We start from the raw sequence: 14,272 nt of genomic DNA, 5'->3' as shown, positions 1-14,272 counted from the left end.
CCTATGCCAAGCTGAGTGTTGGAAGGAATGGGATATTCTGATCCCTGTTGAATTCCGTGGCTTCCCTCCCAGCCAGGGAATCTCATACTGTGGAGTCCCTCACTCACGACACACCCCTCTTCCTTTCCAGTTTTTGCAGGTGGGCCACTCCTCTGCTTAGAAAATTTCACCACACCCCACCTGACTAACTTCTAGGCTTCATGGATCACTCACAGGAAGCCGTGCTGTAGCCTCCACTGTTTCCAAAGTGCTATAGCCCAGGACTGTAATCTTCCATTTCCTTCCCTGTAGGTCCTTCTGGAGGACAGCCTCTGGGAGGGCCAGTGCCCACATCTGTATTATCCTCCACGGAGTCCCAACACTACAGCAGTACTTAGCACCATGAAGGAGCTGGATGAAATGAGGTAAAGCTTCACTTAGGTTTTGCTGGATATACTGTCTTGCATGTTTCCTAAAACTTTTTATTGGCATAAAACATAGTAATCATTGCACCCATCCGAATAAAACTAAATTGTTTTGACCATGAAACTGATTTTATAGTAAATATTTTTCTCAGACCCAAAGCAGTATTATTCCAAGTGAGCAAACCATCAGAAAGTGTGCACCAGTCTTAGAACACACTGATTGACAGCAGCTAACTCACGGAAGGCTTGAAGACTAAGTGAGATACTACATGTAAAGCGAATGGCATTTACCATAGAACCTGGCAAAGTTAAACGTGTCAGCTGTTACATTAATATCAATGCTATTATTTTATAGGTCTGCCCTAATAATTGTATTACTGGAGGCTTATTTTTTTAACTTTAACTTCCTTTTGCCAATGAAATAGCCCAACATTTGATAGTCCTCTGTCTTCTGGAAAGAAAAAGCAGCTGACAAAGTAACCACGGAAAGCACAAATTGAGAACTCTGTACCTTTTTGGAGGAATGTTACTCCCAGAAGAAATTTTATCAACTGCTTTGTAAGAATACATCTTCTCCAAGTTATACTGCTTTTAAACATAGAAAGGTCCATTTTAAAAAATAAGAAGTTTCTTTTAAAAATAACTTTAAATACGAAGAAAATAAAATACAAAGTATCATAATAACAATTCCCCCCTACCAAGTCCTCAAATAAATCACCTGAAAACAAGCTCTTGAATGACCAACTGTAATATTTTACAGGCAGCTAGAAGATACCCCCCCATATCCCACTTATCCCAAAATTACAGAGAATCAATAACCAGAAGAATGCTATAAGACACAGTAATGATTATCTAAGATCCAAAACAAAGTAAGAAATGGTGTAGGTATATGTGTGTGTGTTTGTGTGTGTATATATAAGAGGGAGAATGAATGAAGGAATCGGGTTTAGTTTTTTTTGTCAACCGTAGGTATTAAAATATGGAAAAACTCTAAGTCAAATGAAACACAGAATAGGCTTAAGAGAATCAAAATACATTAATTTCTCAAATACTTCTATTACCCCCAGAAGTCAGCTGCCATATATTTTAGTCTGCTCATATCACTTCTCTTTCCAAACTGCACATTCCATGTCATTTTTCTTAATTAGAGAGAAATTAAAATATAAACATTTTAAATAGGAGTTACGTCAATAAGGAATGAAGTAAAAACCACCTCTTTAAAACAAACCTTCTTCTCTGCAGTCAATTCAATCGGCATGCGACTAGCGGAATGTTCACTGCCTGAAGACGCAGTTTTAGAACTGAAAAACAGGAAAATTAAATGCTCTCAAATGCTACAATGCTATTATCCAATTCATGAACCATCATAACCACCTTCTCTCAGACAGGCAGGTGAGATCCTACCTCCTAGAACTGATAATTTTTTAAACTGATTTTTTTTCTCAGAAAAGGAAGAAGTTTGAAAGTAAAAACTGATACATGATGGATAACATGTAAAGGTCAAACAAATGCTTCCCTTCCCGCCTTCTACACCCAAGAAGGAAATACGGGCTACGGACTCCTGAGCATTGATCTCAACGCTGCTTCTTTCACTGATGGCAAAGACTGGCCAGCTGCTTCCTGTCGACCAGGAGAGTGCCCGTGATCTGCAGCCCCTTGTCTCCGACCTGGCTACAGTAAGCACGCAGGAACAAACAGGCCTGTGAAGCAGTGTGCTGTCAACCACTGAAACACAAGCCTTCCAGAAGTTAAAAGGAAAACACTGAGAAACGAACCTTGGCAGGGGACACGTCCTTGGACACAGGTCACTAGCAGGAAGGACAAGTCTCTGAGGAGACTCCCCACGGGCTGTATCAAGCCAAACTCTACCCTGTGGAAGGCAAGAACAATCTGTTCACGTACAGTGAGAACAATTCGGTCAGACTGCTAGACTGTCCCACTGCTTACCTTTTTTGTAAGGGTGCAAATCTTTACAAATTTGCTAGACCCAGGAACTTCTACCAAGAATCCCTCATTGATAAGCAGACGGGAAAAGGCCTTCCACCAACTCTCTGTTTGATCCTTGCCGATACCAAAGAAACTGTGACTGCGATATTTATCTGCCACACGCTGAGAACTCTGAAATTAGGAATAAAATCAGTGTCTTAAATGCTCAATTAAATAGGCTAAGTAAAAATAATTACTTATTTACTGGTTCTTTAGATCGATACATTTCAGCTTTAAAGATTTACAAAAATTTTATACCCATCCTACTTATGCTGCAAAGACAACTCACAAATCAGTGTCATTAAAAGGGAGTTCCTTTTGTGTTGTAAATAATGGCAGGAAATTTCACACATAATTCAGATGCATTTCCCAAGGTTTACATTTGGGTATGTGTTTGGAATCCTTAACCTCTGCTGTTTAGACCTGTGATTAATATGCTCACATACTGTTTGAAAACGTGACCATAACCTCCAGGCCAAGACTAGAGCCACTGAGTGTAAAAGGCAATGTGACCCATAGCTAATCATTGGTGAGCACCATGCAACAACTCGTGGCTTCCACTGCATGTCTGTTCTTACTGTGTTTTTGTTCGTAATTTACTGTGATGTTTATTTAACCATTTATTAATTAGCTGCTTTACCAACACCAGGGAAAACATGTACAGGCTGACCAGTTGGTGGTTTTGAGATATTTTTTCCAAAGTAAAGGAAAAATTCCTAGGGAAGGTTCTTCATAGACATCAAGTTCTAGAAATGTGGGGGAAGTTATTCTGTCATATGTAATTTTTTTGTCCTATAATGCACAAGACTCTCCCCACCTTCATTCTCTATACTTTTCCAGTCATTTTGCCCTCTTACCTGTCTCTTTCATGCATTTAAAGGTGTATAGCAGTAGTAGGGCTTTTTAGAAAATTTTTCTAAGATAGTAATAGTGAATATAGCATATTGTAATTCAAGGCTCATTCTAATCTTACACCCACTGTGTGTTTCTCTAATGCAGAATCTGGGAAGTCACAGACACTATTTCCCAAACTCAGCTTCAACCAGGATTCTAGATGCAATTTAATTTCTGTTCATCAGGTATATTATTTGCATGACATATGTTAGCAGGAAGTGACCCAAAAGCTGCTCCACGACATGCATGACTATGGAGGGTGTTTGCTTTTATGAGCAAGGGTTAGCAAGGAACCCAGCATACAGCTACTTGCTTCGTAAGTATCAAGAGACATCCATTCTGTTGATAAAGATTATAGCAGGTGAGGGGGGGGTGGGGTTTCTCAAAGCAAGCACAAATAGAACCTTCCTGATTATACAGCTTCCTGCTCAGGGAAGTGTAGGGTTAGTTAGCGTAGTTATCAAGACAGCTGCTAGGCTGGAGCCATGGCTCACTAGGCTAATCCTCAGCCTGCAGCAGTCAGGGAGCCAGATTCTGTCCCGGCTGCCCCTCTTCCAGGCCATCTCTCTGCTGTGGCCAGGGAGTGCAGTGGAGGATGGCCCAAGTGCTTGGGCCCTGCACCCGCATGGGAGACCAGGAGAAGCACCTGGCTCCTGGCTTGGGATCGGCGCAGCACGTCGTCAGCTGTAGCGGCCATTTGGGGGGTGATCACTGAGGAGGCAGCGGCTCCCTTGCTGGACTCTCTTACAGGGTAACCTTGTCCAGTATACCATAAGCTATTTAACACCCAGCAATATATTTCCTGCTGTCTGAATTAGCTAGAGTGTTTATGAGCTTTCTCATGTTAAGTACTGTATTCTAGGTTACATTCATGTTTCAAAAGCATTCAACCATTGAATTTGTCAAGAGGTTACTGTATTCTAAAACCTTCAATATTAAATGCAGTCTAAAATTTTAGAAACAGGCATATGATAATCACAATATTTTAATATTTCCCTTACACCCTAATGAAGGTTTAATAATCAGTGTTAAATAATAATCAGATTATAATAATAATAATAATCAGGGGGCCAGCGCTATGGCGTAGTGGGTAAAGCTGCCGCCTGCAATGCTGGCAACCCATTTGGGTGCTGGTTAGGGTCCTGGCTGCTCCATTTCCAATCCAGCTCCCTGCTAATGCACCTGGGAAAGCAGTGGAAAATTACCAAGTACTTGGGCCCCTGCACCTAGGAGAAGCTTCTGGCTCCTGGCTTCAGATTGGTCCAGCTCTAGCCTTTGCAGCCACTTAGGAAGTGAACCAGCAGATGGAAAATCTTTCTCTCTCTCCCTTCTCTGTCTCTCCCTCCCTCTCTCTAATTCTGCCTTTCAAATAAATAAGTAAATCTTTTTTAAAAATAATTAGGGGCCGGCACTGTGGCATAGTGGATAAAGCCGCCACCTACAATGCTGGCATCCCATATGGGTGCCGGTTCAAGTCCCGGCTTCTCCACTTCCAATCCAGTTCTCTGTTATGGCCTGGGAAAACAGAAGAAGATGGTCCAAATCCTTGGGCCCCTGCACCCATGTGGGAAGCCCCAGAGGAAGCTCCTGGCTTCAGATCAGCCCAGTTCTGGCTGTTGCAGCCAACTGGGGAGTGAACCAGCAGATGGAAGACTTCTCTCTCTCTGTGTAACTTTGACTTTTAAATAAATAAATCTTTTTTTTTTTTTTTTTGACAGGCAGAGTGGACAGTGAGAGAGAGAGACAGAGAGAGAAAGGTCTTCCTTTGCCGTTGGTTCACCCTCCAATGGCCGCCGCTGCAGCCGGCGCACCGTGCTGATCCGATGGCAGGAGCCAGGATCCAAGTGCTTTTCCTGGTCTCCCATGGGGTGCAGGGCCCAAGCACCTGGGCCATCCTCCACTGCACTCACTGGCCATAGCAGAGAGCTGGCCTGGAAGAGGGGCAACCGGGACAGAATCCAGCGCCCCGACCGGGACTAGAACCCGGTGTGCCGGCGCCGCAAGGTGGAGGATTAGCCTATTGAGCCACGGCGCTGGCGTTAAATAAATAAATCTTAAAATAATTAGTGCATATAAAAATCTAGGGATCACAATTAAAAGAACACATGGGGGTGGGCAGCACTGTGGCACAGTGCGTGAAAGCCCTGGCCTGAAGCACCAGCATCCCATATGGGCACTGGTTCTAGGCCCAGCTGCTCCTCTTCCAATTCAGCTCTCTGCTATGGCCTGGGAAAGCAGTAGAAGATGGCCCAAGTCCTTGGGGCCCTGCACCCACGTGAGAGACCTGGAAAAAGCTCCTGGCTCCTGGCTTCAGATTGGCGCAGCTCTAGTTGTTGTGGCCATCTGGGGAATGAACCAGTAGATGGAAGACCTCTCTCGCTGTCTCTACTTCTCTCTGTAACTCTGTCTTTCAAATAAATAAAATAAATCTTTAAAAAAAATAACATATGGGATGAGTTACAGCAGACGTAACTCAGACAAACTGTAAGACTCTATTGAGAACATATTGGTTTTATTCAACTGATGAGAACATTATAGCTACAGTTTATCATTTTAGAACGTTAAAAAAGTAAGTAGAACCATTCTAAAACAGAGTAAGAATGGCATTTTTAGAAACAGATATATTGCTTTAATATGTGAAGATCTTCCCAAGTACATGACTGAAAACAAAAATAAATCATACCATTTGCAAAACAGCCTAAAGAATGTTGATTCTTAAAAAAAAACAAAAAAAAACAAAAAAAAACAAAACAAAACAAAACAAAAAAACAGGAAGCTAAGTTAAAATTAGGTAAAGCAGTGTAAGTTTTCACCAGAAACACAGATGTTAGATAGTGGGCTTAAAACACTACCTTCCGGGGCCAGCACTGTGGCGCAGCAGGTTAACACCTGGCCTGTGGTGCAGCATCCCATATGGGTGCCGGTTCGGGACCACCAGGTGCTGCTCTTCCGATCCAGCTCTCTGCTGTGGCCTGGAAAAGCAGTAGATGATGGCCCAAGTCCTTGGGCCCCTGCACCCTCGTGGGAGACCCAGAAGAAGCTCCTGGCTCCTGGCTTCGGATCGGCGCAGCTCTGGCTGTTGTGGCCAATTGGGGAGTGAACCAGCGGATGGAAGACCTCTCTCTCTCTCTCTCTCTGTATAACTCTTTCAAATAAATAAATAAATCTTAAAACACACACACACACACCCTTTCAAGGGCCAGCGTTTTGGTGTAGCAGGTTAAGCCACTGCCTGAGACATCAGCATCCCACATGGGCACTAGTTCAATTTTCAGCTGCTCCAACTCCAATCCAGCTCCCTGCTAATGTGCCTAGGAAAGCAGTGGAAGATGACCCAAGTAGTTGGGCCTCTGTACCCATAAGCAGACCTAGATGAAGCTCCTGGCTCCTGGCTTCACGGCCATTTGGGGAGTGAAACAGTGGACGAAGATCTCTTGCTTCCTCTCTGTAACTCTGCCTTTCAAATAAATAAATCTTAAACAAACAAAAACCCCATAGGCTTCCAATGGTCAATGACTTTTTAAAACATTTGAAAATAAAAAGAAAATATATCTGATATATCTGTACTCCCATGTTACTATTTCCAACCTCCATTCATATTTTCCCAGATTTCTGCTTTATTTGTTGATTTATTGTTGTTTCTTTTTTTTTTTGGAAATGGTGTGCCTTTTTATAATTATTAAAAAAAAATCTGTAACATGTTCTTTATTAAATCTTAAAAATGAAAATAGAATTATTTTTATTAAACTAAGTGGGGGTGGGCATTTGGTGTAGTGGTTAAAAGCCATTTGGACACTTGCATACCATATCAGGCTGCCTGGGTCTGGGCTCTGGCTCTGTTTCCAATGCCAGATTCCTGCTAATGTGCTATCTGGGAGGTAGCAGGTGATGGTATTGTCCCTATACTACCCATGTGGGAGACCCAGACTGAGTTTCTAATTCTTGACTTTGGTGTGGCCTAGTCCCAGGTATTGTAGGCATTTGGGAAGTGAGCCAGCAGAAGAAATGATCTCTCTCTCTCTCTCTCTCAAATGAAATATTTCTCTTTCTCTCTCTTACTTTCTGCTTTTCAAAGAAAAAAATATAAATATAAAAAAACTTTCTTGAATAAAGGTGCTTTACAAATTATGAAAAAAATCGAATAGCTGAGTTGTGAATTTTAGTATCATGCTGATATCTACAAAAACTTTACCAGAAGAAGATCCAGGGAACTGTAATCACCCAGGGACAACACGGCCTCTTTACTGACAATCCCTGCTTATGGGTAACTCCAGCTTTGTGCTGATTTAAGTAGTATTTCTAAATCAAATAGCACATATATGAGGTAAATAGGCCTGGAGATCTATACAACATGAAGACTATAGCTAATACAATTTACTGTATTTGAGATTCTTGCTAACTGAATAAATTTTGTTACTGTTGCCACAAAAACAAAATGATGGGTTAACTGTGAGGTGATGTATATGTAAATGTTTTACTATTGTAACGCTTTTATCATATACAAAAGGGTACTTCAAAAAGCTCATAGAAACGGAATTAAGATATATTGATTTTAGTGCAAAATACGTTTGTTTTTTTTTTTTTTTAAAGGATTTAGTTATTTATCTGAAAGGCAGAGTTACAGAGAGAAGGAAAGGCAGAGAGAGATCTTCATCCACTAGTTCATTTCCCAGATGGTCATAACAGCTGGGGCTCAGGTCAAAGCCAGGAGCCAGGAACCAGAAGCTAGGAGCTAAGAGCTTCATTCAGGCCTCCCAAGTGGATACAAGCACATTAGCAGGGTGCTGGATAGGAAGTAGGGCAGCCGGGATTTGAACCCACGCCCATACGGGATGCTGGTGTCACATGCTTTGGATTAACCCACTATTCCACAATGTCAGGCCCCACAAAAAAAAATGCTTTTAAATCCATGCTCAGTTTTCTCCTAATAGGCTGGAGTTAAGTGGTAGCCCAAAGTCCCATTGTGTGGAGTACTATAGCTAGGACCAGAGCACAGGCATCCAGACAGCCCTCCAGACTACCAGTTCTAATTTTTGACTACTACATATGCAGACACACACATACACACAAACTAATACACAACATGTGTAGGTGCTAGTGAGCTAGATTACCTGGGTTCAAGTCATAGCTCTGGAAAGTTACTTAACTGTGCTTCGATGAAGACGAGAGTACTTTGAAAAGTTCATGGAGAAACTGAATTAACAGATAAGTTTACTTTAACACACAAAGTTTTAAAACTGATCCATTCTTGTACTACCTCATCTAATACATGAGTACAATAACAGTTGCTATCTCTTGAGGATATTGTGAGGACTAAGTAATCAGGATAAAGCCTGACTTACTAGTTAACTTTCTCTTCATTATTCAACAGCTGATCTTTTAAGGTCAATCTGAATTTCTTAACTGAAGAGTAAAAGCTATGACTTAGTTTTCCCTGGATTCATTGCTAATCCTACTTTACATCTGCTAGGGACTTACCTTTGCAGTTTGAGATGTGATTGATTGCAAACCAATAGCACCAAAGGTGTTAAGTTGCTTAACTAGTACCTACTAGTTCTCCAAACACTAAAAACTAATCTTCTAGCTTTTCCTTTCCTAAGCAGAAAAACCCTGGCATGAATTAGTACATTTTAAGCAATGAGACTTTTTTTTCCCCTAATCTGTGGGAGTAGCTATTCCTTCCACTCATGATCAATAATCAATGTGAATATTGTGTACAAAGTGAATAAATGTATGATGTCTTTTTTACCATGGCAACCACCTAGCAAAGCATCAAGTATCTTCACTTTGGATAAAGATAAAGAGCATGACCATTTTAGAGAAATTATATTTCCAGGGCCAGCACTGTGGCGTAGTGGGTAAAGCTGCTGCCTGCAGTGTTGGCATCCCATATGGGCGCCAGTTTGAGTCCCGGCTGCTCCACTTCCAATTCCACTCTCTGCTATGGCCTAGGAAAGCAGTACAAGAAGGCCCAAGACCAAGGGCCCCTGCACCCATGTGGGAGACCTGGAAGAAGCTCCTGGTTCCTGGCTTCAGATCCACACAGCTCCGGACATTGCAGCCATCTGGGAGGTGAACCATCGGATGGAAGACCTCTCTCTCTCTCCCTCTCTCTCTCTCTCTTTCTGCCTCTCCTTCTCTCTCTGTGTAACTGTGACTTTCAAATAAATAAACAAACCTTTTTAAAAAAGAAATTATATTTCCATTCTAACTAGAAATCCAAAGTGCACCAAACGGAGTTAAAGAAGACAAGGATTTTCAGGAACAATTGTTTAGTGACTCCTTGCTTTAAGCAACATATCCTCCACGAATTGCTTAAGTGCTCGGTGACTTAATTTTCCTAGATATGCACTGAGGTAGTGCAAATGCCCAGGATGAGAAAGCTGCTGTCCATACAGGGATTTGGCATTGATTTTTAATGAGGGCACAATTTCATAAACACATCCCTTACCAACCAACCAACCAACCACAAACATTCATGCTAGAATTTCTAAACTGTTCAATCTAAAAACATAAATTTAAGATGGCATGTAACAACATAATAAGTAGAAACAGCATCAGACGTGGAGTCAAGAAAGCTGCTTGCCCATCCTGACTCTGACACAAAGGACCGGTGCGACCTAACCCAGGTCATTTAACTTTCATTTTAACTCAGTTTCAACTACAGGAAAATTAGGTGACAGTGTTATAGTCTTTCTGCCAGTTTGAGCTGTAAGAGTCTATATTTCTATTTCAAAACATTTCAAAAAGAGACTTTTTTTTTTTAATTTCTTCTCCTTTAAAAAATCAGGTTGGAAAAATATGATCACCAAGCAATGGACCATGGAACGTGGAACTCTTCCAACTGATGGGTGAATGTGAGGAGAAGCACACTGGCCGGTCAGGGTATACAACCCAAAGTACAAACTCCTGGTGAAAGTGAATCTCTGCACCAGTGTCTGCTAAGAGGAACACACAGAAACCAAAAACCTTGCCATTTATCCAAACTAACTTTTGAGAAAATCACAACTGCTTTTTGTTGTAATTCTTTCTAAGCTCTCTCACGTGCTCTCTTCAGAACATCGGTCTGTTCACGTGTCCATTCCTCTTTCTGTGTCCCATGAACTAACTTCTTCCCAAGTAGCTCCTTCCATGTAGACAAGTGTCATCTAATTCAGCCTCAGATCCTGTATAAATACTATGCAGTGCCTTATACAAGAATAGATATTAATAACTAATGGGGGAGTCATAAACTGCAACTCAAATGTTTTAAGTTCCTAATTTTTTAAATTACAAAACAAGCCCATAGCTCTATTAAATATTGTAACTATTTTTGTTATTTTGTTTGTTTGTTGGCTTTTTGCTTCTCTGCCAGTTGCTGCAGGCCAAAGTAGCTCACAGGCACCACTCCAGGAATTCAAAAAGTCATTGGGAGCTGCTTCTCTATGCACAAAACGAAACCAGAAGATAAAGAACAAATGATTATCTCTAGGAATATATTTCAATCAGATGAAAAAGCTTGTCTAGAAAATTAAATGGATAACTCTCCATTAGATACTCTGAAAATTATAAAAGGTAGGTGAAACTACCAGCAGGCCCCAGTGGCTGCCAATGTCGAATCACCTTCTATAAAAAGTGTTACCCAGTCCTGAGCCATGATTAAGGTTTCACACTTTGGTAGTGTGATCAGGAAAAAAGTCTCACTTAACCTCCTGGGAAAGCGCATATGGAGCATTTAAAGGTTTTAGTTGCAGCTATTTAGAAAGAGAAAACAAAGTTCCTCAGGCAGTAGTTCTACTATTAAACTTCCAGTCAAACTTGTGTTTCACAAAGTTTTTAACTCCATTCACAAACTTCTGGATAGGCTGCATATCAGTTTTATACTCATGTTTTAAATCTTTTATGAGAGAATAGAATCATGTACTGATGCAGTTATATTTGTTATACAGACTCATTATCTCTTTAAATAAACTCCAATAGTTCTCAGTTGAAGACACATCATTTTACAGATCAAAATTATCTGCAAAGGTGCTAAATCTTCCTAAATTGGTTAAGGGGAACAATTTACTAAATTCTCAAAGGAATTATAATTATAAATTTTTGAATAATATCCCAGTAGATACCAAGGTCACCAAAAAGCAAGGGAAAACTTGCCTTATTTTCATCACAGTTACTGTCTATAAATTTTCATTAAGTGGCACTTTTAAAAAAGTTTTACACTTTTATCTAGCAAGGGTAGTATAAAATTTCACAAAGCACAAACTTCTTAATTTGAGGGCTCCCAGAAGAGACTGTCAGTGTATGCAGTCTGACTTGGTTTTCAAATAATAGGTGAAATCCGATCCCTCTCGTGACCAGCTCAGGTTTGCTAGCAGCCCCCTTGTACTTATTTGTTGATACTGGATATGGTTGGATTACAACAAATTAAAAGAAGGATCATGTTTATAAATTACACATTTATAAGACCTGGTTTTGAAGGTGACAGAAAAAATTTTTATAGATCTCAATTACACTTAAGCTATCCTTTGGAACTTAAATTCTTTTCATAAAAAATAGAGTAGCTGAAACAAAGTTCCTTAGGCCACACCTCTACTATTAAATTTCTAATCAATCTATGATTTAAAAACAAAATTGGAAAACCCGTTCAGAACCTAAAGACATTAGTATCCAAAAAGTTAACTGAAGTTTTCAATGTTTCACTAAAAATATCTCACAATTAATGTAATATACTCCTTCCTAAACAAATTTAAAACTCAGAAAATAAACATTTACATGCAGCATTTGAGTATTTAAAAAATATTTGTTGAATTATGTTATTTGTTAAAATTGTTAAATTCTACATACAAAATAAGAATTTTTACTTCTATTTTACACATTTTTATAAAATATTGACAAAGCGTCCTCTGTCTTCCATTCTTGATTTATTTAACTAACATACACACTTAGCTTTATTTCATAAACTTCTAAATCCAGAATACAATCATATAAACAACAGGGCAACAGAAAAAAATCCTGTTGATCATCAGGCACAGGACTTATCCATATTTGTACCTGAAGTTGTTAGCATAATGCTGGCACACTGATCACTCAAAAAGAAAAAGGTAGTTGGATTGAACTATCTATTCATCAGTAAAGCAAACAACAAAACAATGTTCTTAGAAATTTGGATATTTCTGAGAAAAAATGGAATACAAGGGAGAAAATATGTTGCCAAGTCATGTTATTTAACTTAGACAATTCATAACTGAAACTGAAGTTCTGCTCAAAGAATTTAACAGTTTCCTGGACACCAAGAGATCTAATTTTGTTCACTTGTCCCTTGACATGGTGGAAGTTAACTTTCCTTAATTACCCTAAGAACGACCGACCGCTCTAGGGAGTCACCCGAGGGCAACGCGACAAACCACCCTAGTTCTTCCAGACTGAGGTGCAAAGGTGAACTTCAGCTCGGAACACAAGAGCACAGCAGGGGCGACACACACAGTGTTCTCCAAAGCAATGTTTGCAGTGTCTAACGGAAACTTAACACAACTCTTGAGTTTCCAACAGCTACAAACGCCTGAAGAAACGTGTGCCAGGAATCACTGAACTGTGAAGGCATACTCACAGATCCTCGGAGAAATAAAATTGGAACCCCAATTCCAAACTTCTGCCCCAGGATGGCCACAGCAGACAGCAGCTGGAATGCTTGTGGGCCGAAGTCCTGTGACGTGTCCTCATCCGAAGCATCAACAGGATGAGAATGACCCAGTCTAAGGAAAAATTACGACATATTAACAACACTTAGACAAGGCATGCGCCTTTGGAAATAAAAATATTCAGTATAATAATGAGCCAAGTAAAAAAAAAAAATCTCAAATGTGCCCACTGCCTCAGAAACTACAAGTAAAATTTATTACAATCAAAAGCGTGTGGAGAATGTAATACCTGAAAAACACACCATAACGAGGCAGCACGAATGTTATGTTGTTGGTTCCTAATTCTAGCCACGCTTCCTAAGAAGAGGCTGGAAGAAGAAGAAACGCTTCCAGCAGGCAGAGCTGGAGGGTTACAGCTAGAACGCCACCACTGCATGGATTATATGAAGAATGGACTTTTATGCTAGCTTTTGTTAGGGAAAAAAACGTGTTCTAAAAGAACTTTTTAATTTAAAGAAACCAATTCCTATGCAATAAGTTGTTAGTTTAAACGCCAAAGGCTGTAAAATATGATCAACTATGATAAATCTTTCATTTACATGCATTGTGAAGTTAAATTCCTAGGTCAGCTTCAGGAACATTTGAAATTATCTCATACAAATGAAAATATTTTGGGTTGTCTGAGAACAAAAGGATTCCCTACAGAAAAATCAACTAATGCAGTTCAAGCCCTTAATTCAATTGCTTTTCTTAATAATAAATATCTTTGGAGTAACAAAAGAATACATTCAGTATTCCAGATATAATAATATATTTGGGGAAAAAACTACTGATTAAGTTTACTTTCCTGGCCTCTTGAGCAGTTTGCTCAGCTGATTATTTTCCTTTCTAACATGAGGATGGTCATCCCTCATTCTCCTCAGGGAACTGGTTCCAGGACCCCTGCCCATCACCACGGTACCAAGTCCCTTCTATAAAGAAGTATACCATGCGCCATGCCTAACAATGCTTCTTTGATCTAACAGCAATACAGCTACCACACTAGTTATACAGCTTACCTGGCAGGTGCATCTTTTTTTCTTTCTTTTTTTTTTTTTTTTTAGAATTAGTATATAGTTAATCGTGTATGGGCTGTGTGTGTATGTATAAAGTTCTCCATATTTTAACACAACCACAGATTCATATTTTTAAATTCACTCATCAAAATCAGGGCATGCAACATATCCATTACTCTAAACTACTCCTCTGTACAAAGTATTCATTGTACTCATACTTCCTCCCTCCTCTAGTCTCTGGCAACCACTGGTCTCTTCTTTATCCCTGTTACCTTGTTGCAGAGAATATCATACAACTGAAGTAATTCTGTAGGGC

At 40.0% G+C, this 14,272-nt stretch overlaps 1 protein-coding gene across 8 annotated transcripts in view; it reads right to left on the bottom strand.

Annotated features, from left to right (window-relative positions):
* The window catches only part of WRN (WRN RecQ like helicase), a 138,212-nt gene that overhangs the window by 31,296 nt on the left and 92,644 nt on the right, over positions 1–14,272 (bottom strand). For 5 of the 8 annotated variants that reach the window (XM_051834121.2, XM_051834127.2, XM_017339061.3 and 2 more), the window contains 5 exons: positions 12,871–13,015; positions 2,352–2,522; positions 2,180–2,274; positions 1,633–1,705; positions 916–992 (listed from right to left, as the gene is read on the bottom strand). In XM_051834121.2, the coding sequence (XP_051690081.2) occupies positions 916–992; positions 1,633–1,705; positions 2,180–2,274; positions 2,352–2,522; positions 12,871–13,015 (561 nt within the window). The remainder of the gene's footprint in view (positions 1–915; positions 993–1,632; positions 1,706–2,179; positions 2,275–2,351; positions 2,523–12,870; positions 13,016–14,272) is intronic. The other 3 variants (XM_070068523.1, XM_017339066.3, XM_051834123.2) reach the window with 1 other exon arrangement.

This window comes from Oryctolagus cuniculus, chromosome 2 (genome assembly GCF_964237555.1).
Source record: "Oryctolagus cuniculus chromosome 2, mOryCun1.1, whole genome shotgun sequence".
In the NCBI taxonomy this organism is placed as follows: Eukaryota; Metazoa; Chordata; class Mammalia; order Lagomorpha; family Leporidae; genus Oryctolagus; species Oryctolagus cuniculus.
The sequence above is the reverse complement of the archived record's forward strand: the minus strand, read 5'-3'. Positions and strand labels throughout refer to the sequence as shown.